This window comes from Symphalangus syndactylus, chromosome 23 (genome assembly GCF_028878055.3).
Source record: "Symphalangus syndactylus isolate Jambi chromosome 23, NHGRI_mSymSyn1-v2.1_pri, whole genome shotgun sequence".
NCBI classification, from domain to species: domain Eukaryota; kingdom Metazoa; phylum Chordata; class Mammalia; order Primates; family Hylobatidae; genus Symphalangus; species Symphalangus syndactylus.
Genome location: NC_072445.2, coordinates 36,857,592 through 36,884,557, shown reverse-complemented (window position 1 = coordinate 36,884,557; position 26,966 = coordinate 36,857,592). Strand labels below are relative to the sequence as shown.

Below are 26,966 nucleotides of genomic sequence, written 5' to 3'. Positions count from 1 at the left end.
AGACTCCGTCTCAAAAAAAAAAAAAAAAAAAAAAATAATAATAATAATAATAATTAAAAATAATAAGAAAGCCGGGCGCGGTGGCTCACGCTTGTAATCCCAGCACTTTGGGAGGCCGAGGCGGGCGGATCACGAGGTCAGGAGATCGAGACCACGGTGAAACCCCGTCTCTACTAAAAAATACAAAAAATTAGCCGGGCGCGGTGGCGGGCGCCTGTAGTCCCAGCTACTCGGAGAGGCTGAGGCAGGAGAATGGCGTGAACCCGGGAGGCGGAGCTTGCAGTGAGCCGAGATTGAGCCACTGCACTCCAGCCCGGGCGACAGAGCGAGACTCTGTCTCAAAACAAAACAAAACAAAACAAAAAAAACAAAACAAACAAACAAACAAAAAAATAATAATAAGAAAAAGTGCAGTCCTCAAAGTTTACCTACTGTATGGTTCCATTTATATAACATTCTCAAAATTACAAAATTATAGAAATGGAGAACACATTAGTGGTTGCTGGGGTTAAGGAGATGGTGGGTACTGGAGGAAGATTGGGGTCATTATAAAAGATCAACAGTGGCTGGACGCGGTGGCTCACGCCTGTAATCCCAGCACTTTGGGAGGCCGAGACAGGCAGATCACCTGAGGTCAGGAGTTTGAGACCAGCCCGGCCAACATGGTGAAACCCCGTCTCTATTAAAATACAAAAATTAGCCAGGTGTGGTGGCATGAGCCTGTGATCCCAGCTACTCTGGAGGCTAAGGCAGGAGAATTGCTTGAACTTGGGAGGCAGAGGTTGCAGTGAACTGAGTTCATGCCATTGCACTCCAGCCTGGGTGACAGAGCGAGACTCCATCTACAAAAAAAAAGGGCAACACTGATGGACATGTTCTGTATATTATCTATTGATGTCAATATCTTGGTTGTGATATTGCAATATAGTTTTGCAAGATGTTATTATTGGGGAGAACTAGGTAAAGGATACAAGGACTTCTTTGTATTATTTCTCTCTCTCTCTCTTTTTTTTTTTGAGATAGAGTCTTGCTCTGTTACCCAGGCAGGGGCATGATCACTCACTGCAGCCTTCGCATCCTGGGTTCAAGCAATTCTCCTGCCTCAGCCTCCCGAGTAGCTGGGATTACAGGCACCCGCCAACACGCCTAGCTAATTTTTGTATTTTTAGTAGAGACGGGGTTTCACCACGTTGGCCAGGCTGGTCTCGAACTCTTGACCTCAAGTGATCCCCCCGCCTTGGCCTCCCAAAGTGCTAGGATTACAGGCATGAGCCACCATGCCTGGCCTATTTGTATTATTTCTTACAACTGAATGTTAATCTATAATCATCTCAATATAAAATGTTTAATTTGAAAAAAATGTATGGATTGGCTTCAGATCCCTTTTGTCTTTTATTTTATTTATTTATTTATTTTTGGGACGGAGTTTCTCTCTTGTTGCCCAGGTTGGAGGGCAATGGCACAATCTCAGCTCACTGCAACCTCCGCCTCCCAGGTTAAAGCAATTCTCCTGCCTCAGCCTCCTGAGTAGCTGGGATTACAGGCATGCACCACCACGCCCAGCTAATTAGTATTTTTAGTAGAGACGGGGTTTCTCCATGTTGAGGCTGGTCTCGAACTCCTGACCTCAGGTGATCCACCCACCTCGACCTCCCAAAGTGCCGGGATTACAGGCGTGAGCCACCGCGCTTGGCTTCCTTTTGTCTGTATGTGTCTCAGATTCTTAGAATTGCAATGAAGGATAAACACATTAATACTGTTTGTGAAAATATTAACTCTCTTATTTCCTGGTCCCTAAAGAGGCCATACTTTTGTAGAGAACGAATTTTTGCATTCAACAAAAATAACTCATTCACCAGGCGTGATGACACATTCAGTGGGGATGCTCAGTCTCTGAGCATGAGGTAGGTTTTGCCTTACATAGCTGATTCAGATGTCCAATCTTCTTTGCTGGGGTGCTCCAGCAAAGGAAGCCTGAAATGCAAAAATTGCTGTGAGGCCCCTGTGGCTGAGGACTGAATTGGGAAAAAGCAGTAATGGCCGATAACATTGGCAAGAAAGCTCCTCTTCCATAGGCCCTATTGGTCCCTGTTATATATTCTGGTGAGAGGTGGGCAGAGGGACAATTAATGATATTCAGTCCTACTGGAGGGGAGTGGGTAATAAAGCACCTGGGCCGAGGATGATTTGCTTCCCTTTTATATAATATTTTGGGGACTTCTGGGAAAAATTGAACTTACTATGACTAAGGGATAGGCATAGGAATGCATGGTCTCTTATTTTTGAGACAGTCTCGCTCAGTCGACCAGGCTGGAGTGCAGTGGAGTGATCTCAGCTCACTGCAACCTCTGCCTCCCAGGCTCAAGGGATCCTCCCATCTCAGCCTCCTGAGTAGCTGGGATTACAGACGCGTGCCACCACGCCCGGCTAATTTCTGTATTTTTTGTAGAGATGAGATTTCGTCATGTTACCCAGGCTGATCTTGAACTCCTGGGCTCAAGCAATCCGTCTCTCTTGGCCTCTCAAAGTGCTGGGATTACAGGGGAGAGCCACGCGGCTGGCCTGATTATTCATTTTTAAAATTTAACATTTATATGGTTTACCGTGCTTAGACTATCTCTGGAATTAGGGAGTAATTGTTTTCAGGGAAACAATTGTTTTGGAGCACCCTGAATGACTGGGGAGACAGGGAGACATGGTTGAATGTCTTTGGTTTTATATTAAAGAATGACTACATTTAAAATGCAATATTAGCTGGTGGCCAGACTTCCTATAAGGCTGTCTCAAGAGGTTTTTGTTTTTCTTGTTTTTTTTTTCCAAGTTTTTGCTTGAAGGCTTAAGTCCAGAGAACTGTCACCTTTCCATCTTTGCCATTGGGTCTACGGGTGTCGCCGGCATGTGGGTTACACTTTTAAGCGTATGGATGAAATAGAGTGGATGTAACACTTGACTGGGAGTCAGAATACTTGGGTTCTAGTCCGGGGTGGCCTTAAGTTAGTGACCTTGGGAAAGCTCTTATTTCCCAGGGCTTCCGTTTCCGTATTTGCACAGTGAAGAAGCTGATCTCTAAAGTCCTAGGTCATTTTAACAATTGACTGTCTCATTTTCTTCTGACCTCACATTTGGGAGGGAATGCTTCTGCAGTGCGTCGCTCGGGTCTTGAGTGAATACATTTTGCCCATCGGTTCAGGAGCCGAGGCTAAGGGAGGCACCAAGAGGGTGACGGGCGCCCCCTTCCCAGCTCTCCAGCACAAAGCCCTTGGCAGCTGACCGCAGCGGTTGGTTCGCATCTCCCATCTACGGGTCTGTGAGGTCCTTGATACTACTTTTCAGTCCCCAGCATGATTCCTGGAGTACAGCTGGTGCTCAACAAATACTGAGTGAATGTGTGAGGGAAATAAATAAGAGGCGGACGCTAGCATCCGGGAGCTGCGCAATGATCTAACGAATTTCTGCAAAAATTACAACTACCCCGCCTTTCTCCTAGGCTTCAAGGCGACTGCCGGGTGCGAAAGGAACCGCACACCCCTCAGAGGCGAAAGAAGCCTTTCAGACCGGAGAGGCAGATGGGAGCTCGGAGGGAGGAGGCTCGAGCCAGCCCGCCCCAGCGCTGCGCGCGCCGCCGCCCCTCACCGCGCGCGCCTCTGGCCGCCGCAAGCAAGGCCGGCGGGTGGCGCGCGATCTTCGCGTCGCTCTGGGCCGGCGGCCGCGGCGCCGCGCGGGTGGGTGGGATCGTGGCGGAGCGCCAGGCGCCCAAACAGGGGCGAGAAAGCGCCATGGCGGCGGCGGCGGCTGTGTCCGGTGCTCGTGTCGCGGCGAGGTGAAGGGGCCGCCTCTTCTCCACAACTGAGGAGGCCACAGCTGCCCGCCCACCCGCCTTCCACGCGGGCCGCGGCTCCGGCATGGCCGGGATCATTAAGAAGCAGATCCTGAAACACCTGTCCCGGTGAGAGCGCCAGCGCCGGCCCCCGGCGGTCCCGGGCCCCGCCTAACCCTCTCCAACCTCCTCCCTGACGCCGCGCTCCGGGCCCAGTCTCCTTCTCTCCAGCCCGGAGCCGGGACTCCGTGGCAGCCCCTGCCTAACTCGAGCCCGGACAGCTTCTCCCCGCGCCCGCCGGCACCCACCGTTGTCGCCGCTCTATGCTTCCCCCGCGCTGGGCCCTCCTGCCCTGGCGCCGGTGCAGCTAGTCTCTCCCCACCCTAACATCCCCCTGGACTTTTTCTCTCCCCTCAAGGGCTCTCCTGGCCTGCTGTCCCCACCTCCCACACCTCCGAGCAGGTCACCCCCTGCTCCCCTGACCGTCTTTCCGAGGCCCCCACGAAACCCACTCTTGCCTGCCCGAACCAGCTGTCTTCTCTCTGCTTCCTCTGGCCTTTGGGCCCGTGCCCCTTCCTCCGGGCCTCTGACCGCCCTACTCTCCCAGATCCTGTGCCCCTGCCTGTTCTAAATAACCCTGCCACCAGTCTTGCTATGCCATTTCCCCTTAGATTTCCAATGCCGAGACTGGTTTTCTCTATCCCAGGAGCTCCCACCTCCTCCCTCTTCTGTCTGACCCTGTTGCATCACCCTTGGAAAAGCCCAGCACCCAGGGCCGTTCCTCTGGACTTCTTTCTCCCTCTTTTGCTTTTCTTTTCATTACACAGCCTAATTGGAGAAAGGTCATGAGAGTTGGGGATAAAGTTTCCTCAACCTTCCCTTTAAGATGTGGAGGTTTTTTGACAGCCTGTGAAAAGAACCAACAACGTCCGCTTCTGCTTTGCACCCTTTTATTAAGCAATGTTTTGTCGCTGAGTAATTTGGCATGGGGAGGCTGGCAGGCAAAACAGTTTTCAGGTGTAGCCGAGTGGCTGCTTAACCCCGTGTTCCGGTTGCGGGTTGTCAGAACCAGTAGCCACAAAAATTGGGAGCTAGGTTTCACTTAGTTTTCACTCATTATTCCATGCTGGAGTTGGTGATGGTTAATACCTTAACCAGCCCTTGTATCTCAAGTGGAGAGTGATCCAGGGCTTGGCTGCACAGTGGTCAGTGGCTTTCAGGAGGTAGGGGTGAGGGGAGATGTCGGTCAACATGGGACACCCAGGCTTGCACTGATGTTTCTTTCTGAGTCTTCTCGTTGCTTTGGTAAGCGGTGTGTGAGACGCTATTCCTGCCACTGCATCCACTTTTCCTGGCTGACACTCTGGCTTATTTACTGTTACTTTGATCTGAGACTTTAATTAGTAATTAGACCCAGATCCATCTTTTGGTTAATCACCACGTAGTAAAGGAAAAAGCACATTGGAGGCTGGTGCTGGAAAGTGCCTTTGGGCCTTTTACTCAGATTAACATAATATATTCTTTTTCACGTGATAGTATTCTAGATGTTCCATGAGTCTGGTTGTTTTGTGTGAAGATGTAATAGTATTTGGGGCATGACCAAAGATTGCAGAATGGAACAGATAATTTGACAAGAGGAGAATTGTATAATTTGAAAGGACATAGAATTTTAGGGCTTAGAGATGATCTCACCTATCATAGCATTGTTGTTTAAGAGCCTGGGTTCTTTCTGATTTACTTTCTCTAAAATGGGGATAAGAACAGTATCTACTTAAAGGGTACAAAAACAAAAAAAGAATGAATAAGAGCTACTGTTTGTCCAGCCCAGCCAACATGGTGAAACCCTGTCTCTACTAAAATACAGAAATTAGCCTGGCATGGTGGTGCACGTCTGTAATCCCAGCTACTTGGGAGGCTGAGGCAGGAGGATCGATCGCTTCAGCCCGAGAGGCAGAGGTTGCAGTGAGCCAAGATTGCACGACAGCACTCCAGCCTAGGTGACAGAGTGAGACTGTATCTCAAAAAAAAAAAAAATATATATATATATATATATATATATATATATAAAGATAAAGTATGTAATTGGATTGTTTGTAACTCAAAGGATAAATGCTTGAGAGGATGGATACTCCATTCTGCATGATGTGCTTATTTCACATTGCATGCCTATATCAAAACATCTCATGTACCCCATAAATATATACATTACTGTGTACCCACAAAAATTAAAAATTAATTAAAGGTTATTGTGTCACATGAATTAATATATATAAGGACTTAGCACAGTGCCTAACATACAGTATGTGCTCAATAAAACAGGTATGGTTATTTTTTGGATCACAATTTGTGTGACAATGTGATATAAGCTATAGACCTTATCTCTGGAAAAATTCATATACGCAAACAGTAATTTTTATATAAGTTTAAGAGGAAGGAGCAGTTATAAACCCCTGAAGCACATGCCTGAATCCCTCAAGGCATCTTGGAACTAGTGAATAATCCCTGATCTAGTTTTGTACCTCATTTTATGGCTGAGGAAACTAAAGCCTAGAGAAGATAAGTGACTTACCCAAGTTGCATAGGAAGGTAAGGTAATGGAACAGAACCTAATTCTGGTACACTTTTCTCTGTAGTACACAGATATTCTGTGCACTCCTATGAACATAGAGTTTTTTTTTTTTTTATTTGAGACAGAGTCTCACTCTCGCCAGGCTGGAGTGCAGTGGTGCGATCTCGGCTCGCTGCAAACTCCAACTACCGGGTTCAAGAGATTACCCTGCCTCAGCCTCCCGAGTAGCTGGGACTACAGCCATGCGCCGCCACGCCCAGCTAATTTTTTTTTTTTTGTATTTTAGTAGAGGTGGGCTTTCACCACGTTGGCCAGGATGGTCTCGATCTCCTGACCTCGTGATCCCCTGCCTCGGCCTCCCAAAGTGCTGGGATTACAGGAGTGAGCCACCGCGCTCAGCCTTGTTTTTGTTTTTTAGAGACGGAATCTTGCTTTGTGCCTAGGCTGGAGTGCAGTGGCGCAGTCATGGCTCACTGTAGCCTTGACCTCCCAGGCTCAAGTGATCCTCCTGCCTCAGCCTCCTGGGTAGCTGAGACCATGCACCACCACACCCCTTGCTAATTTAAACATTTTTTTGTAGAGATCAAGTCTTGCTATGTTGCCCATGCTGGTCTTGAACTCCTGGCTTCAAGGAATCCTGCCTCAGCCTCCCAAAGTGCCGGGATTACAGGGGTGAGCCACTGTGCCCAGCCTGAACATACGGTTTTTTTTTTTTTTTTTTTTTTTTTTTTGAGCCTGAGTCTCATTCTGTTGCCCAAGCTGGAGTGCAGTGGTGCGATCTTGGCTCACTGCAACCTCCGCCTCCTGGGTTCAAACGATTCTCCTGTCTCGCCCTCCCGAGTAGCTGGGACTACAGGCGCGTGCCACCACACTCGGCTGATTTTTTATTTTTATTTTTAGTAGAGACAGGGTTTCACCATGTTAGCTGGGATGGTCTCGATCTCCTGACCTCGTGATCCGCCCGCCTCGGCCTCCCAAAATGCTGGGATTACAGGCATGAGCCATCGCGCCCGGCCTGAACATACAGTTTGTAAAGAAAAATTTTAGCAGTATATGCTTACACATTCCTTGGCGAACACAGTGCCTTTTTTATTAATAGATGAAGTAGGAATAAGTATCACAGACATTGGGGAAAATTTCTGATTTTCTCAGCATTGGGCAGGGGACTGAGGAAGAGGTCACATTACAGTTGCAATTTCAGGGCTCCAGGAAGAGATGGTAAATTATGAGTCTTGTTGGGGGAAAGGCCAAACTCCTGGGGATTTTGTGTTGGTTTAGCTTGGAAAAGCTGCCTAATCACATGTGACATTTGTGTCTCTGTGCAGTCTTTACCACATACAGGCTGGCCTGCCTGGGGAGGAACTATGACTCTGTGGCTTCCCAAACCTGATGGGGAAAGAGAGAGAAGGGAAGGCATACTAAGTTAAATAAAGATATACTATATTAAATACTGTAGGTGTTTGATAATTACTTGTTGCTGATGATGCCATTTGACCTAGAGGAGAATGGCCCCACAGCAGAGAGGATATACCAGTGAGTCATATTATGCTGATTTGGGGCATGAAGTTTTTCAGATGATAAAGTATCTTGTTGGGATGCACCCTCCTTAGTAGTAGAGTATTTTGGTAAACGAGATTTGAAGAGAATGGTATTCAATATGTTTTTTGTAAATGCCTACCCTAGGCCAGGCACTAATCTGGGCACTGGAGATGTAGCAAGGAAGAAATATAAATGTCTTTTAAAGGGTTTAACTCATGGTTTTCATGACTGCTGCTCAATGCAAATAGTTTTAATGCCCAGTATTCATTTAAATAGACCTTGGAAGAAACCTTTTCTTAGAAACACAAAGTAATGATTTAAAAAATATTCAAAATTGATTTTTCACTAAATTAGGTTTTTCTTGTTTTAGATGACCCAAGCTAATGACCTTTCATTATACAAATAAGAAGAAATATGATCGATTGTAAAGAAAGTCAAGCATCTATCGTTAATGGAAAGAGCATGGGCTCTGGAGCCAAACATGCCAGATTCACCTTCCAGCCCTGCCACTAATCAGCAGGGCAGCCTTTTGCAGTGGTGCAATCTCGGCTCATTGCAACCTCTGCACCCTGAGTTCAAGTGATTTTCCTGCCTCATCCTCCCGAGTAGCTGGGACTACAGGTGCACGCCACCATGCCCAGCTAATTTTTGTATTTTTAGTAGAAATGGGGTTTCACCATGTTGGCCAGGATCATCTTGATCTCTTGACCTGGTGATCTGCCTGCCTTGGCCTCCCAAAGTGCTGGGATTACAGGCGTGAGCCACTGTGCCCGGCCCTGAGCCTTAGTTTTCTTATCTGTAAAAGATAAGGAGGAAGAATAATACATACCTAGTAGATTTTTTTTGGCGCACTGGGGATAAAGTTTTTATTATAGTGCCTGACATATAAATAGATGTTTAGTAAAGAGTTGCTATATAACGTAGCCAAAGAAGTTAGGGCCACTGTGATGGCATGGATGACAGAAACCCAGCCGGCTCTTTTAAAAACCCATCAGGAGCCTTAATTATTTATTTTAAATGATGCAGGAAATGTGAACCTCAGTGTTAGAGACATGGCTGATAGACATGATAGATATTTTAAAAACATGTTAGATGAAGTTCAGAGGCATAGAAGATTTCAGCATTTCTTTTGGAGAATAAGAGAGCCTGACTGCAAATTTAGCCCCCTTAGTTCATGATGACTGCCTCCACTCATCATCTTGATGAGCACTGAGGAGCAGCCAAGATCTTAGAGATCATCGGGGCCAGCCTCCGGTTGATAGTGACGGGTTCCAGGCTCGGAGAGGCTGTTACTTTTCCAAGGTCACTTAGGTGGAAGCTTGTCGGACTAGTCACAACTTCCAGTTATGTTCTTTTTACACTAGACTTTAGTTATTATCACGTTCTTTTCCAGACTAATTATTTCATGCATTATCTAGTAATAGTTAAATCCTATGTTTCTGTTTCCCTTTCTCATTTTCTTGTGTTGCTTCAGAGTAAAGCGCTTTTATTTACTTAGCAAGTATTTAATAATAGCCCACCGTGCTAATAAGCACTTTACAAATCTTAAGACAATTTAGTCCTCATAATAACCCTATGAGGTACATATTAGGCATATTTTATAGTTGAAGAAAGGAGGCACAGAAAAGTTAAATAACTTACCCAAAGTTATAACTAGTAAGTGATAGAGATTCAAATGCAGGCATTCCAATTCCAGAGCTGTGCTCTTCAACCACTCTGCTGCTATAATGCCTCTCATCTATTGAGTGTTTCAAACTGAACATGCTCATGTCACTAGCAGCCACCTGAAGAAACAATATTACCAGCATCTGAGAAGCCTCCCACCCTGCCCTGTGTCTCCTTCCAGTCATTACCTCCACCAAAGGGTAACCAATGTCCAGATTTCTAACAGCATAGATTAGTTTTGTCAATTTTGTATTTTATGTAAATGGAATTATACATTTATGTCTGGCTTCTTTAGTGCAACATTTGTGAGATTAATCCATATTTTGCATCAAGTTGTAAACTATTTTTCATTGCTGTATAGCATTTCGTTATGTGATAATACCTCAGTTTACTTGTACATTTTACTGTTGATGGACTTCCAGATGCCAGTTTAGGGCCGTTACGAACAGCGCTACTAGAAACATTCTAGTACATGTCCTTTAAACAAATGTACACATTTCTGTTGGGAATATATGTAGGGTAGAATTTTTAGATCGTAGAATATGTGTATATTCAGCTTTAATGGATACATTAAACCATTTTCCAAAGTGGCTATACCAGTTTACATTTCCACCAGAAGTGTGTGAGGGATCTGATTATTTTATATCCTTGCCAGTGCTTTGCATTTTTCATTGTAGCCATTCTGGTGAATATATTTTTAATTTTCTTTCTTTCTTTTTTTTTTTTTTTTTTTTTTTTACTTTGTCTGTGGTAAACCAGATAGGTATTTTATTTTTGCTGTCAGTTCAGTTTTTAGATTCTGAGGTATTTAAAATTTTAGTCACAAGCAAATATCAGAACCTTGAAAGCATAAGATCTTTTTTGGAGTAATGTTCAAATTACAAAGATACAATGAAAATAATTAGGGTTATTTCTGACCATTAACCTATAACATTTCTTACTTGGAATGGATATAATGCTCAGCCCTCTGTCAAAATGACAATCATGTACATTAAGAGAAAGGAGGGGCTGTTCTCCAGGCATTTGGGTTTTTGTTAAATATTTGATCTTTAGGCTACCCTAGATTTTGTTCGTTTGTTTTTTTGGAGACAGGGTCTCGCCCTGCCGCCCAGGCTGGAGTGCAGTGACGTGATCTTGCCTCACAGCAACCCCCACCTCCTGGGCTCCTGTGATCCTCCTGCCTTAGCCTCCTGAGTAGCTGAGACTATAGGTGTCCGACACCAGGCCTGGCTAATTTTTGTATTTTTAGTAGAGACCAACAGGCTGGTCTTGAACTCCTGACCTCAAGTGATCCGCCCACCTCAGCCTCCCAAAGTGCTGGAATTACAGGCGTGAGCCACCATACCTGGCCTAGGCTACCCTAGATATTAGTGAAATAGTTTCATACTTGCTTTATAATCTTGCCCCATTGGCATAGCATTTTATCTTTACTAAAGAAATGAAAATTTAAATAGCCAGGCATGGTGGTTTGTGCCTGTAGTCCCAGCTACTTGGGAGGCTGAAGCAGGAGGATCACTTGAGCCTGGGAGGCTGAGGCTGCAGTGAGCTAAGATCATGCCACTGCGCTCCAGCCTGTGTGGCAGAGTGAGACCCTGTCTGAAAAAAAAAAAAGTATTTAAAAGCAATAAAATTTTCAAAGCAGTACTGTAGTATGTATTTGACATACAACAGCATAATATATGGTTCACAGTAATGAAAATTAACTGTTTTGAAAAATTGAGAAGCATGTCAATGTAGCAGAAAGAACCAGGCTTTGGATTCCAAAAAGTGGCTGTGAATTTTGACTCTGCTACTTCTAAGCTAGACATTCAGCAAGTTTTTTAGCTTCTCCAAGTTTCAATTTCTTCATCTGTAAAATGGGCATAATAACGCATAATGTTTTGAGGATTAGAAATAATGTATAAATCTCTTTGGTCCTGAAAAAGTATTCCATAAACAATAACCATTACTATTTATCTTTACTTATTAGAATAGCTCAAGAGAGATGACTGTTAGTTTTTGGAGATAGTACTTTTTTTTTTCATTATCTTCAAGGTTATGCCAGATTTTTCCAGATGTCTAATTCTTTAGACATTTAGATATTTGGAAATTACATTTCTTAGTCTTTCAGTACAGAGAGGTTGAGATTAATGCTTTTGCATTGATGCTTGAGGAGAGAAAACCAAAGTTGTTCCTATTTGTCTTTTTTTTTTCATAGCAAGGCATACCTCAAGGAGGAAACTTTGACCTCAGCATAGCTGAAATAGCTGAAATGTTTATCTTGGGTTGGGCCTTTAGAGGATTTACTTATACAGCATCTAAGAAGATAACATATACTTTATTAGGGTGAAAAATTAGAGGTTTTTAGGTACCCTTACTTAATACAGAACCTGGTTGAATAATCTGAGTATGGCATTAATCACTGAATAGAAAGCTCAGTTCTCTATACCCACTGTAGTGTGTCCTCCAAAACAGCAGGGATTGTGTGTCTTGGCTGCTTTGAAATTGGAGAGTTGGAGGATGCGTTGAGTGGGTGAAGTGAGAGAAGATACATGTAGTGAGAATGCATGGTTGGAATTCAGAACTCAGAGAACCTTAGACTTGGGGAGTAATGGGGGTTGTAGGGAGGGGAGGACAAGGAAATCCAGTTCATCCCGTATCTTTAAGGGGCCTTTTAACTCTGTGTGGTGAGGGCAAGTATTTGCTACTGGTTGTGAACACAGATATTAAAGTACTGGTGCTTAATACAGATAAATACTGGAAGAGAACATTTCCCAGTATCTATAACCAGTAGAATCAATCAGTATGTATAGTAAAGCAGAAAACTAAAGTGTAAAATAATAATATATCTTAGTAATTTAGGTAAAGGGTATGTAGTTTGTATCTGTTTGTCACAAAAATAAGATATATATATATATATATATATATAGTGGTGTGATCTCGGCTCACTGCCACCTCCGCCTCTCAGGTTCAAGCGATTTTCATGCCTCAGCCTCCTAAGTAGCTGGGATTACAGGCACATGCCACCGTGCCCGGCTAATTTTTTATATTTTTAGTAGAGACGGGGTTTCACCATGTTGGCCTCAAACTCCTGGCCTCAAGTAATCCACCTACCTGAGCCTCCCAAAGTGTTGGGATTACAGGCGTGAGATTATAGCCACTGCACTTGGCTAGGCCTAGATATATTATACAATATTTGTTGGATTGACTGTTGTTGCATTTGCCTACACAGCAATCTTTTTACATGTATGCTTGGTCTTTAGAGTGCATTGGTTATATGTAGCTTGGATTCCAGCCTATCATTTTAAAAAATTGTGGAGGACATTGGTGGCAATCAATGTATTTAAGTCAGACTTAATAGAAGCACTGTGTTACTGTGCTGCCAACAGTTATTTCTAAGTTTGAAATTTGGAGTGCATAGTCCAGTAGAAATAGTGACATAATTTTGAATAGTTCCCTACGTAAGCCTGCAAAAGCCACATAAACTTACTATATGAAGTTCTGGGTCTTGGTTGTTAGGGAACTATATTTGAAGGAGCTGGGGAGAGGGGGAAAAAAGTATTTTTTTCCCCATTCCTTGGAGTAAGTTCCTTTAGATCATTGTATCTCATCAAGGACTGTTTTTGGTTGTCACAGTGATTGAGGGGCATGACTAGCGTTTGGTGAATGGGGGGCCATATCTCATCAATAACTGTTTTTGGTTGTCACAGTGATTGAGGGGCATGACTAGCATTTGGTGAATGGGGGGCCATGTCCTGCAGTACATGGAATAATCTCACATAAAGAAGCATTGTCCCTTGTCCTTTTGGACTTTTGAATGTTGTTAGATGTTTTTGTAGCTGAATCCACTGTATAGATTAAATGAGCTTAGACTCTAACTCTATTTTACATAAAAGCACAAAATATTGCACAGCTTTATTTTATTTATTTATTTATTTTGAGATGGAATCTCGCTCTGTCTCCCAGGCTGGAGTGCAGTGGCACCATCTCTGCTCGCTGCAAGCTCTGGCTCACTGCAAGTTCCGCCTCCCGGGTTCATGCCATTCTCCTGCCTCAGCCTCCAGAGTAGCTGGGACTACAGGCGCCTGCCACCAAGCCTGGCTAATTTTTTGTATTTTTAGTAGAGACGGGGTTTCATCGTGTTAACCAGGATGGTCTCAATCTCCTGACCTCGCGATCCACCCGCCTCAGCCTCCCCAAGTGCTGGGATTACAAGCGTGAGCCACCGTGCCTGGCCTGCGCAGCTTTAAACTATAGTGAATATTTTAGGAAACTGCCACGAGGGAAGATCATTTTGAACTTTACCAAGAATTTGTCACCATTTTGGAAAATGCTGTTACTCTTGGTATTGGAATCACCAATATGATAAAGTTGTATATGCCTGCATTTTTACTATTATTTATTTATTTGTTTATTTATTTTTGAGATGGAGTTTTGCTCTTGTTGCCAAGGCTGGAGTGCAATGGTGCGATCTTAGCTCACTGCAATCTCCGCCTCCTGGGGTTCAAGCAATTCTCCTGCCTCAGCCTCCTGAGTAGCTGGGATTATAGGTGCCCGCCACCAAGCCTGGCTAATTTTTTTTTTTTTTTTTGAGACGGAGTCTCGCCCTGTCACCCAGGCTGGAGTGCAATGGTGCGATCTCGGCTCACTGCAACCTCCGCCTCCCGGGTTCAAGCGATTCTCCCGCCTCAGCCTCCCGAGTAGCTGGGATTACAGGCACCCACCACCATGCCCAGCTTATTTTTATAGAGATGGGGTTTCACCATGTTGGTCAGGCTGGTCTTGAACTCCTAACTTAAGATGATCCGCCCGCCTCGGCCTCCCAAAGTACTAGGATTACAGGTGTGAGCCGCCCTGCCCAGCCTGTCTGCATTTTTAGTAGTCCAAATCCTGGCGATTCCACATTTGCGTGCAAACATCTGACAACTCTGTCTTCTGGTGCAGTGGTGTTGGAGCACTTACATGTTGAAATACAAATGATTTTATTGTAAATTATTTTCCTTTTATATTACACTTTGGACATTGTATTTTACTTTTTTTTGAAATTATGTGCATAAGTAAGTAGGTTATATTATATGTAAAAAAATCACTTGAGAGGCTGGGCGCAGTGGCTTACACCTGTAATCCTAGCACTTTGGAAGGCTAAGGTGGACGGATTGCTTGAGCTTAGGAGTTCCAGGCTACCCTGAGCAACATGGTGAAACCCGTCTCTACAAAAAATACAAAAATTAGCTGTATGTGGGGCATGGTGGCATGTGTTTGTAGTCCCACCTACTTGGGGGGCTGAGGTGGGAGGATTGCTTGAGCCGGGAGGTCAAGGTTGCAGTGAGCCGTGATCGCGCCACTGCACTCTAGCCTGGGCGACACAGCAAGGCCCTGTATCAAAAAATGAAAAATAATGATTTTAATAACTAAGAGGCATTGTAAAGTTAAAAAAAAAAAAAGGAATTGAGTTGAGTCTGTTAGGGTTGAAAACTGCTGACTTAGTATGAAATTTCTTTTGTATGAAATTTTGAAACAGCCAAAGTTTGCTCTTGTACACTTTCTTTTTCCCTACTATATGTCTGTTACTCACTTCTGGAGGTCTGTCTTCTTATGCCCCCAGTTGCTCTGATTTTGCCCTCAGTGCTTTGCTACTGTACCCCCAACCTGCTCAGGTCTGCATGCTCAGTTTCCCTTACTTTTTCACCAGAATCCTCAAATCTTTAGGATATAAGATTTCAGCTAAGTCAAGAGGAGATGTAGAGAACATATTTTGGAGCAGGAATGCCACCAAACGAATAACCAGATCTAATTCAGGATATGTCCTAGGGTCTGCTCTCCTAAGCTACCCTTACTTTCTCACAGCTTCTGAATCCACAGATACTCCAAAAGTTCCCAGTTTGTTTTTGTTTTTCCAAAATGATTTCTGTGGCAGTGGGGACAGGACATGGGTCTGGGGAGCATGGTATGTATCAGTCATTTGAAAGTTGAAGAGTTCTAGTATGTAGAAAATCCAAATAAGGAGGGAATAAGTTAATCCAAGCCGACTGCTTCTGGTCATCTGTCTTGGTGCTTTCCTAGGCAATGCTGAAAACATTCATTTTTCCTTCTCAGATAAATCTGTTTTTCTTTTTCTTTCTTTTTTAAATCTTTCTTTAAACTTGGATGAAAGAAGGGGCTGCAGTTGAGGAACACATTTCATTTGAGAACGTGTCTTCACAGGGGCTGATACGAAGTCAAAGGCCTGGCAGTATATAGTAGTATGTGTATCCTTTTGCTGAGCCTCGGTAAATCCCCACACTGTCTTCCTTTCAGGCAGGCTCTGGCTCTTTAGTCCTCTGAGCCCAGGTGAGCTTCCTAGCCTCTTTAAGGAAGGTTTGCTGCAGTAATGTTGGATACACATCTGTAGTTAGTGTCTCAGCTCTTCCCGGATGTCTGGGCTGGAGAGTTCAGGTAGTCTATCCTTTTTGTCAGCTGGACCCAGAACCTGAGCTACCTTTGAGGACTCTGTTTTTGAGACTATTCATTAATTATTTAGGCAAACTTTATTGCCTATCTGCCATTGGTTGCCAAGCAGTAGGAACTCAAAGACAAATGAGACAAGGTTTCTGTTTAAGGACCTAACTGCCAGTAGGTCTGTAAGCAGAAAGCCCAGTAATGCATTAAGAAGTATCTGCAGAGCTGGGGGGTTGGAGTGGGGAGTGGCACAGACAGGAAGAAAGGTGATGCCAGGCAGAGGGAGCCGCATGAACAATGGTACTGAGTTGAGAAGCAGCAGGGTGCATTTAGAAGACTGCCTATGGTTCTGTATTACTCAAATGTAGGGTTTGAGGGTGGAACACAGCTAGAAATGATATTGGAAAGACAGAAGCTAGATCGTGGAGGCCTTTTGTGCTATGCCAAGACATCTAGATAGGGCTTAGCTTGTTCCCTGCTGCCTTCAGTTGCTACTGCCTTTGATCTGAGGCAACTGAAACATCTCCAAACCTCTACACCTATGTTGACTTTTTTAAAAGTCAGGGAGATAGTATGGTTTAGTTAAGGTTGCAGGTTCTTGAGCCAGACTGCCAGATTTTGAATCTTAGCTCTGTCGATTACTAGCTCTATGACCTGGGCAAGTTATTTAAACTTTCTATGCCTCAGTTTTCTCATATATAAAGTGGCGATAATAGTAATCTTTTACATCATGAGGTCATTGAGAGAAATAAATTAATTTAAAATGTATAGGCCGGGCACAGTGGCTCACACCTGTAATCCTAGCACTTTGGGAGGCCGAGGTGGGTGGATGGGTTGAGCTCGGAAGTTCCAGACCAGCCTGGGTAACATAGCAAAACTCCATCTCTACAAAAAATAAAAAAATTAGCTGGGCATTGTGGCACACACCTGTAGTCCCAGCTGCTTGGGAGAATCACCTTAGCCCGAGAGGTCGAGGCTTCAGTGAACCGTGACTGTGCCACTACACTTCAGCCTGGGTGACAGAGTGAGATCGTGACTCAAAAAAAAAAAAAAAAAAAAAAAAAATAGTATAAATATAAGCTGGATGTCTGGGCGTGGTGGCTCACACCTGTAATCTTAGCACTTTGGGAGGCTGAGGCAAGCGGATCACTTGAAGTCAGTAGTTTGAGACCAGCCTGGCCAACATGGCGAAACTACATCTGTACTAAAAATACAAACTTTAGCCAGGCATGGTGGCTCACGCCTGTAATCCTAGCTACTTGGGAGGCTGAGGCAGGAGAATCGCTTGAACCTGGGAGGCGGAGGTTGCAGTGAGCCGAGATAGTGCCACTGCATTCCAGCCTGGGCAACAGAAGGAGACTTGGTCTCAAAAAAAAAAAAAAAAAAAAAAAAAAAAAAAAGATAAGCTGGGTGTGGTGGTGCATGTCTCTATTCTCAGCTACTCAGGAGGCTGAGGGGGGAGGATTGCTTGAGCCTGCCCAGGAGTTCAAGACCAGCCTGAGTGATATAGCAAGACCCTATCTCAAAAAAAAAAAAAAAAAGAAAAAAGAAAAAATATAAAGTGCTCAGAGCAGTACCTGGAATAAAGTAAGCAATTATTAAATGTTAGCTGTTATTTTAAAAATAATTTTTATTCTCAGAGCAATAGCATCCTTTTTCATTTTTCCTGGATGTTAATTTTATTATAAAAGCTTCTAGACTGGGCTTTTAAAATGTATTTATTTCTCTGTCTCCTTTTTAAGCACTTTGCACACCTAATTATCTCTATTGGGAAGAGTGTGCCTTCTACCTCAACCTCACAAAGAAATTTATTTTCATATTTACAGATGATAGTCTTAACAAGTCTGGTTAATCAGGCATATTAGAGTTGGTTTGCAATGTGTAGAAGAATGTAAATGGATTGTTGGATAGCTCATTCCACCTATTTGGCAATTATCATTTATTTGCTTTGTATTGTTATCAAGTCATTAAGCATTAATTGAGCATCCTTTTCCTAGACTTTGTTTGACATAGACTAAATGTCCCAGTTCTTGCTCTTAAGGATCTCATAGTCCTTAGGGTTAGAGACCTTTGTTTTTATTTTAAATTCTTATTTGTATCCTCCGTAGCTCTTTTGTATGGTTTGAGCCCATTAACCCTAGCCAGTTGAATGTGCTGCACTCTTAGGTATGTGTTCGTGCGGTCATTTGCCCAGGTGAAACAACTCAGATGTCTGACAGGGCTTTTCTTTCACCACCATTGGTAAAAGAGAGCTCATTTTGCGCAGTCTTTGCCTCTTAACCTAAGCATACATGTTGGTCAAAGTTAGGGTCAGTTCTGCTCAGAAACTAATGACAGCCTTACTGTATGAATTTTCTTATCCTCAGTTTTTTCCTTGAACAATTTTCAAAGATATATGCTACACTTCTCTAAATAGCTGTTTGAGGCAGTAACATGGATAACCTATTCTTTTTTTTTCCCCCGAGATGGAGTTTTGCGCTGTTACCCAGGCTGGAGTGCAGTGGCGCAATCTTAGCTCACTGCAACCTCCTCCTGGTTCGAGCGATTCTTCTGCCTCAGCTTTCTGAGTAGCTGGATTACCGGCTCCTGCCACCACGCCTGGCTAATTTTTGTACTTTTAGCAGAGACAGGGTTTCACCATGTTGGCCAGGTTGGTTTCGAACTCCTGACCTCAAGTGATCCACCTGCCTTGGCCTCCCAAAGTGCTGAGATTACAGGCATGACCCCACTGCACCCAGCAGATAACCTATTCTTATCCAATAGTGAATAACAAGCAATGCCTGTTAGTGGAATAGGCCTTCCTTTTCTGAGCATTAGCAAGTACACTTTTCACTTTAGGTAATCTAGAGCCTGCATGTAGATTTTAACACCAGGAATCTAGTATTCAGTTTATCAATTATTGTCCTAGATGTACGTTTGGGAATTGTCAAGAAGTGGAAGTAAAGGAAATTAAGGGAACTGTGTTAGGATGACAAGAAATGTTCCTAACAAAGTGAGACATGCCGGTACATGAGTCATGAGGTATAGTATCTTCAGGACTAGTGTAGGGGAAGGATTTGGGCCCTAACCACCGTGGGAGCTGAATGGCCAAATGAAAGCGGGTAGAGGGTTGCTATCTCTGAGATAGTCACTGAGGAGCTCTAAGTTCTAATTCTAGCATGATTACAGGTGTGAGCCACTGCGCCTGGCCTGAAGGTATTCACTTCTAGGAGAGAAGACTGGCTCAAGCCAAACAGATTATTAGGGCTTCCGCTAAACAGGCTGGGTTTTAGCAAGTCTTTGTGCTTAGAGGAGGGAATTAGAATGTTCAGCAAGGCTGTTGTTGCGAGTTAAGAAAAGAGAACCTCTGGGGAATCCTTGTTCTTTCAACTGGCCCAGTATTGGAATGGCAGTAAATGAGAGTGCTGCAAGTCATGGGCTAGACAGCTACCGTGGGTCTGGGAAATGTATGCAATGAGTTAGATTTGTTGAGAATGTAAATCCATATCATGTCTATGAAAGAAATATGGGAATATCTGTCAAAATAGAAAATGTAGGCTGGGTGCGGTGGCTCACGCCTGTAATCCCAGCACTTTGGGAGGCCCAGGTGGACGGATCATTTGAGGTCAGGAGTTTGAGACCAGCCTGGCCAACATGTTGAAACCCCATCTCTACTAAAAATACAAAAAATTAGCTGGGTGTGGTGGTGGGCACCTGTAATCTCAGCTACTCAGGAAGCTGAGGTAGGAGAATCGCTTGAACCGGGAGGCAGAGGTTGCAGTGAGCTGAGATGGCACCATTGCATTCCAGCCTGGGCAACAGAGTGAGACTCTGTTTAATAATAAGAATAGAAATCAGTGGGCCGGGCGCGGTGGCTTACTACTGTAATCCCAGTACTTTGGGAGGCCGAGGCGGGTGGATCACCTGAGGTCAGAAGTTCGAGACCAGCCTGACCAACATGGTGAAACCTCATCTCTACTAAAAATACAAAATTAGCTGGGCATGGTGGCGGGCACCTGTAATCCTAGCTACTCTGGAGGAGGCTGAGGCAAGAGAATCCCTTGAATCCAGGAGGCGAAGGTTGCAGTGAGTCGAGATTGTGCCATTGCACTCCAGCCTGGGCAACAAGAGTGAAACTCCGTCTCAAAAAAAAAAAAAAAAAAAAAAAAAAGAATAGAAATCAGTGAAATTAAAAGCAGGGCAAACAGAGAATTAATATAACCAAAAATTGTTTTGTTTCTGGAAAAGATTAATGGATTTAGTTCACCTTTAGCAAGACTGATCAAGAAAAAAAGAGAGAAAACATAAATATTGTCAGTGGTGAAAGAGGGGATATCATTATAGATCTTACAGATGTTAAAAAGATGTTAAGGGATATTATGAACATCTTTTTTTTTTTCTTTTGAGACAGGATCTCACTCTGTTGCCCAGGCTGGAGTGCAGTGACACAGTCACGGCTCACTGCAGCCTTGACCCCCTGGGGTCAAGGGATCCTCCCACCTCAGCCTCCCCAGTAACTGGGACTACAGGTGCATGCCACCATGCCTAATTTTTTTATTTTTTGTAGAGACAGGGTTTCATCATGTTGCCCAGACTGGCCTCAAACTCCTGGACTCAAGCCATCCTTCCTTAGCCTCCCAAAGTGTTAGGATTATAGGTGTAAGCCACTACACCTAGCCTGAACATCTTTTTGTCAATAAATTCAATAGCTTAAGTGAAATGCACAAAATTATGTGAATAAAGGCTCATATAGTTTCATTGGTGATTTCTTTTAAACATTTAAGAAATAAATAATACCCATTTTACAGAAATTATTTTAGGAAATAAACACTTCCAAACTTGTTTAATAAATTCAGTATGACCTTGATAAGAAAAACAAGACAAAAATGTTATAAGGAAAGAAAACTTCAGACCGCCAGGTTTGGTGGTTCAGCCCTGTTTTTCCAGCACTTTGGAAGGCTGAGGTGGGAGGATCATTTGAGCCCAGGCGTTTGAAACCAGCTTGGGCAACATGACAAAACCCTGTCTCTACAAAAAATCAAAAGATTAGTTGGTCATGATGGCACATGCCACTGGTCTCAACTACTCAGGAGGCTGAGGCAGGAGGATTGATTGAGCCCAGGAGGTTGAGGCTGCAGTGAGCAGCAGTTGCACCACTGCACTCCAGCCTGAGCAACAGAGCAAGACTCTGTCTCAAAAACAAAAACTTCAGATCAATATTCATTGTGAACAAAGATTAGTAAGTTCTTAATAAAAGACTGTTGACCCTTGAACAATAGTGGAATTTAGGGGTACCAGTCCCCATGCATAGTCGAAAATCCATGTATAACTTTTGACTCCCCAAAAAGTTTTTTGTTTTTTTGTTCGTTTGTTTGTTTTTTGAGACAGGGTCTTGCTCTGTTGCCCAGACTGGAGTGCAGTGTTGCGATCTCAGCTCACTGCAACCTCTGCCTCCCGGGTTCAAGCGATTCTCCTGCCTCAGCCTCTGAGTACTGGAGTGTGCCACCATGCCCGGCTAATTTTTGTATTTTTAGTAGGGACGGGGTTTCACTGTTTTGGCCAAGGTGGTCTCGAACTCCTGGCCTCATGTGATCCACCTGCCTTGGCCTCCCAAAGTGCTGGGATTATAGGCATGAGCCACCGCACCTGGCCTAAAAACTTACTACTAATAGTTTACTGTTCGCTGGAAGCCTCACTGATAACAGTTGATTGACACATATTTCGTATATGTATTATATATTGTATTCTTACAATAAAATAAGCCAGAGAAAAGAAAACGTTATTCAGAAAATCATAAGGAAGATAAAGTACATTTACAGTACTGTACTAAATCTATGCATGCCACAAGTTTACATCATCTGTTTACAAGATGAATCATCTTTCTGAAGTGGCAGGTACCGGGAACTGCAGATCTCAATCTATAGAACATATCAAACAATTAAACTTTTCCTTATAATGTCATGACTTTTCTCTGCTTCTTGGGAGCATTTCCAGCATCATTAGTGGCACATCGTGTGGGTCCCATGGTGTTATTCAGGGTTTACAGTATTGCACTAAGCATCATGAATAGTACACAAGAACCACAAGAGATCACTTTTTTACTGCAATATACAATTTATTGGAGAGATGAACTGCTCTTGCTGAGATGACGTGATTCACATCATACAACGTTTTAAGCAGATCCTCATAACACGTGAGCTCACTGCAGTATTAATAGGAGGTAGCTACAACATTATTACAGCAGTATAGTATGTACTACAGTTAATTTTATGGAGTTATGATTATTTAGTAGTTACTTGAGACACGGTCTCGCTGTGTCACCCAGGCTGGGTTGCATTCCATGATCATCGCTCATTGCAACCTCTACCGATACTCCCACCTCAGCCTACTGAGTAGCTGGGACCACGGGTGTGTGCCACCATGCCCAGCTAATTATTTTGTTTTTTTGTAGAGACGGGTCTCACTATGTTGCCCAGGCTGGTCTCAAACTCCTGGGCTCAAGCATTCCTCCTGCCTTGACCTCTCAAAGTGCTGTGAGTACAGGTGTGAGCCATTGTGCCTGGCCAGTTATCATTTAGTACTGCATCTTTATATTTGTTTACATTTCTCCTGACTGCAAATGGTGTCATGTATAGTCTGTATTTTTGAACTTAAGTTTCGATAAATTTCAACTTTTTATAATAGATTTGTATAAACTTTAGGATAGTAAATGATAGACTAGTAGCTACATATATTTTATGCATTCATGACATACCTAACCTTTTCTTAATTTAAAAAATATTTCTAGGCTATGAAGTTTGTCTGCAAGTTTTTTCAAGTTGTCACAAATCTCCAAAAATATTTCCACACTTTTATCAAATTTATTGAAACTTACACACACAAACATAGACTGTACGTGGTGACACTGACATTCTAGAGAAATGCAAATAAACATTCAATGTGTATTATGTTCAGGGACAGGCTGACTCATTATTGTTGATATGTGAGGTCGCCCTAAATTGAGCTAAGATTCGCTGTAATCCCAATCAGTTTCAGCAGATTTTTTTAAAAACAGAAATAGGCAGGCTGATTTGAAAATCTATATGGAAATGAAAAGGACCTAGAATGGTGAGAATAATCTGAACAAATGAACACAAAGGATTTTTTAATGCCTAAAATGAAGCTGCGGTATTAAAGACGGTGTGGTATTGGCATAAGTATATATAGGTCAGATGAACAAAATAGAAAGTTGAGACATGAGTCATAGCCACGTGCGATGGCTCACACCTGTAATCTCAACACTTTGTGAGGCTGAAATGGGAGGATCTCCTGAGGCCAGGAGTTCAGCCATGGCAATATATTGAGACTATCTCTACAAAAATGTTAAAAAAAAAGGCCAGGCACCTGTAATCCCAGCACTTTGGGAGGCTGAGGTGGGTGGATAACTTGAGGTCAGGAGTTCGAGACCAGCCTGGCTAACATGGTGAGACCCACCCATCTCTACTAAAAATACAAAAATTTGCTGGGCATGGTGATGCAGGCCTGTAATCCCACCCACTCGGGAGGCTGAGGCAGGACAATCGCTTGAACCCCGGAGGTGGAGTTTGCAGTGAGCCGAGATCGTGCCACTGCACTCCAGCCTGGGCAACAGAGTGAGACTTTGTCTCAAAAACAAACGAACAAACAAAAACTTAGTTGGGTATAGTAGAATGCACCTGTAGTCCTAGCTCCTTGGGAGGCTGAGGGAGGATCACTTGAGCTCAGGAGGTTGGGGTTACAGAGAGCTGTGATTGTGCCAGTGTACTCCAGCTTTGGCAACAGAGTGAGACTCTAGCTCTTAAAAAAAGAAAAAAGAGTTAAGCCAGGCACAGTGGCTCACGCCTGTAATCCCAGCACTTTGGGAGTCCAAGGTGGGAGGATCACCTGAGGTCAGGAGTTCAAGACCAGCCTGGCCAACATGGTGAAACCCCATGTCTACTAAAAATACAAAATTAGCCAGGTGTGGTGGTGGGTGCCTGTAATCCCAGCTACTCGGGAGGCTGAGGCAGGGAGAATTGCTTGAACCCAGGAGGTGGAGGTTGCAGTGAGCTGAGATTGAGCCACTGTACTCTAGCCTGGGCAATAGTGAAACTCTGTCTCAAAAAAAAAAAAAAAAAAAAGAGATGAGCCACTGTATGGAAATTGCACCTTAAATAACACAACAGTTAAAAAACCCAACATTGTAAACAACAAACAAAAATTTAGAAGGAAAGAACGTTCTCCTAAGAAAAGCATGTAATATTGTCCTGCAGTTTTTTTTTAGAGACAGGGTCTCACTCTGTTGCTCAGGCTGGAGTGCAGAGGCACCATCATAGCCCACTGCACCCTCAAAGGATCAAGGGATCCTCCCACCCCAGCTCTTTTTCTTTTTTTTTTTTTTTTGAGACGGAGTCTCGCTCTGTCGCCCAGGCTGGAGTGCAGTGGTGTGATCTCAGCTCACTGCAAGCTCCGCCTCCTGGGTTCACGACATTCTCCTGCCTCAGCCTCTCCGAGTAGCTGGGACTACAGGCGCCCGCCACCACACGCGGCTAATTTTTTTTGTATTTTTAATAGAGACGGGGTTTCACCGTGGTCTCAATCTTCTGACCTTGTGATCCACCCGCCTTGGCCTCCCAAAGTGCTGGGATTACAAGCGTGAGCCACCGCACCCGGCCTCACCTCAGCTTGAGTAGCTGGGACTACAGGTACGAGCCACTGCATCCAGCTAATTAAAATTTTTTTTTTGTAGAGACAGGGTCTCACTTTGTTGCCCAGGCTGGTCTTGAACTCTTGGCTTCAAGCAGTTCCAAATTGCTGAGACTATAGGTGTGAGCCACTGCACCTGACCAGTGAAGAAGTTTTGAGAGTATGGCCGGGCGCGGTGGCTCAAGCCTGTAATCCCAGCACTTTGGGAGGCCGAGGCGGGTGGATCACGAGGTCAGGAGATCGAGACCATCCTGGCTAACACGGTGAAACCCTGTCTCTACTAAAAAATACAAAAAAATTAGCCGGGCGTGTTGGCGGGCGCCTGTGGTCCCAGCTACTCAGGAGGCTGAGGCAGGAGAATGGCGTGAACCCAGGAGGTGGAGGTTGCGGTGAGCCGAGATCGCGCCACCACACTCCAGCCTGGGGGAGAGAGAAAGACTCCGTCTCAAAAAAAAAAAAAAAAAAAAAAAAAAGAAGTTTTGAGAGTAAAACCTATTAGGACAAACCTCTAAGATTGAATGGCTTATTATATCAGATTATCTGGGATGAAATAGCATTAGCCATGTTAGTGATTGATATGTTTTGTTTGGATGATGGAGAGAATCCTGCTATTTAAACCAACTGCTTCAGTGTTGTGTTATATCTTTGTTTAAAGAGAAGCCTGTGGTGTGGCTTAGCAGTGAAAATATTTTGCTGTAGATTTGGGTAGGAAGCTTAGAAGCCAAGACTCTGGCTGTGATCACCTCCTCAGTGGAAAAAATGATGAAGGAAGCAAAGTGTATTTGTGGACCTTTTTATTTCTCCCAGGAGGGTTCAATTTCTATGAGAGCTGAAGCCGACTGACTGTTGCAACTTATTGACCCTATTATTCGCAATAAAGATGCTGAATTACAGAGGGCAGGGTGTTGTCAGAGTTGAATGAATGCTGGGTTAAGTCCCATTTCTGTTATTAGTTTCAGCTTTTCCACTGGCTAGCTGTGAGTCTTGGGCAAGTCATTAAGCTTTTTGGCCATTTGTTTCCTCATTGGCAAATGTAGATTTGGACTAAACAATTATTTAAGATTCCTTCTAGCTCTGAAATTCTGAGAATCTGCAAATCTAAGAATTTTCACTTCCCAACATTGTGGTACATTTTCACAAAGATATCTGAGAGCCTTTCCCTGTCGTCTCTTTGGCAGATTGCAATCCTCTGGCAGAAATGAAACTTGATCAAAATCTGTTTTTCCAACCTGATTTCATCTTAGCTTTTACACTCTGTAACAGTAACAGATGGCCAGAAAATGTTTTCCCACATACTTGAAGTGGAATAAATAGCAGGCTGCCATTAGCCTTTTTAGCTGCCCTTGGACTCTGAATGATATTATCCTCAATTAGGAACACAAATGCTTTTTTTCTGCCAGGGACTATGGGGTATAGAAAGAGAAGTATACAACATAATTATTCTCAAGAATTCAATATCCGGTTGCAGTTTGTGAATTTTAGACTGGCTGTTGAAGATGACTTGGAATAGTTGGTTTTATCATCACATTGCTGCAGTTTAACCCAGTTGTACTCCATTATAGGTAGAGAGTTTGAGCTATTTTTCCCTCTCCAGGTGATGAGAGAACTGAAACTTGGGCCTCTTGTATAATTCTCAGAGCTGTGGTTTCCTTGGCTGAGCAAGCCTCCCTAACCCTCCCCAGCAACAGTCAGGCCCATGGAACATCTTTTATTTTTATTTTTATTACTTTTATTTTTTGAGACAGTCTCGCTATGTCGCCCGGGCTGGAGTGCAGTGGGATGATCTCAGCTCACTGCAACCTCCACCTCCTGGGTTCAAGCGATTCTCGTGCCTCAGCCTCCCAAGTAGCTGGGATTACAGGTATGCCACCATGCCCAACTAGTCTTTGTATTTTTAGTAGAGATGAGATTTCACCATGTTTCCCAGGCTGTTGTCAAACTCCTAGGCTCAAACAATCCACCTGCCTTGGCCTCCCAAAGTACTGGGATTAACAGGCATGAGCCACTGTGCCCGACCATCTTTGATTTTATTTTTTTAACCTATTCTTTGTTATTGCTCTAAAATGCAGGCAAAATCAGTTAAAGAATTCTTACTGCCTTTTTTGAGAAGCTTGAATAAGGCAGTATCCATTTTTTGTTGACTCCTAAAAGTAAACTGAAAAGTGAAAAAGCATATATATGTTATACCATTATTACAGTCACAGGAGAACCACCCATGGTGGTCCAGCAGACGTACATGCACCATCAGCAGTCCTTCGAGTGCTTGAAGAACTCTTG

The 26,966-nt window shown here is 43.7% G+C and overlaps 1 protein-coding gene across 2 annotated transcripts in view; it reads left to right on the top strand.

Annotated features, from left to right (window-relative positions):
• Positions 1 to 3,617: 3,617 nt before the first annotated feature.
• BLTP3A (bridge-like lipid transfer protein family member 3A) overlaps positions 3,618 to 26,966 on the top strand; it is an 87,404-nt gene continuing 64,055 nt past the window's right edge. The window contains exon 1 of one of the 2 annotated variants that reach the window (XM_055263814.2): positions 3,618 to 3,946. In XM_055263814.2, the coding sequence (XP_055119789.2) occupies positions 3,903 to 3,946 (44 nt within the window). In that variant the 5' untranslated portion in view covers positions 3,618 to 3,902. The remainder of the gene's footprint in view (positions 3,947 to 26,966) is intronic. The other variant, XM_055263815.2, reaches the window with a different exon arrangement.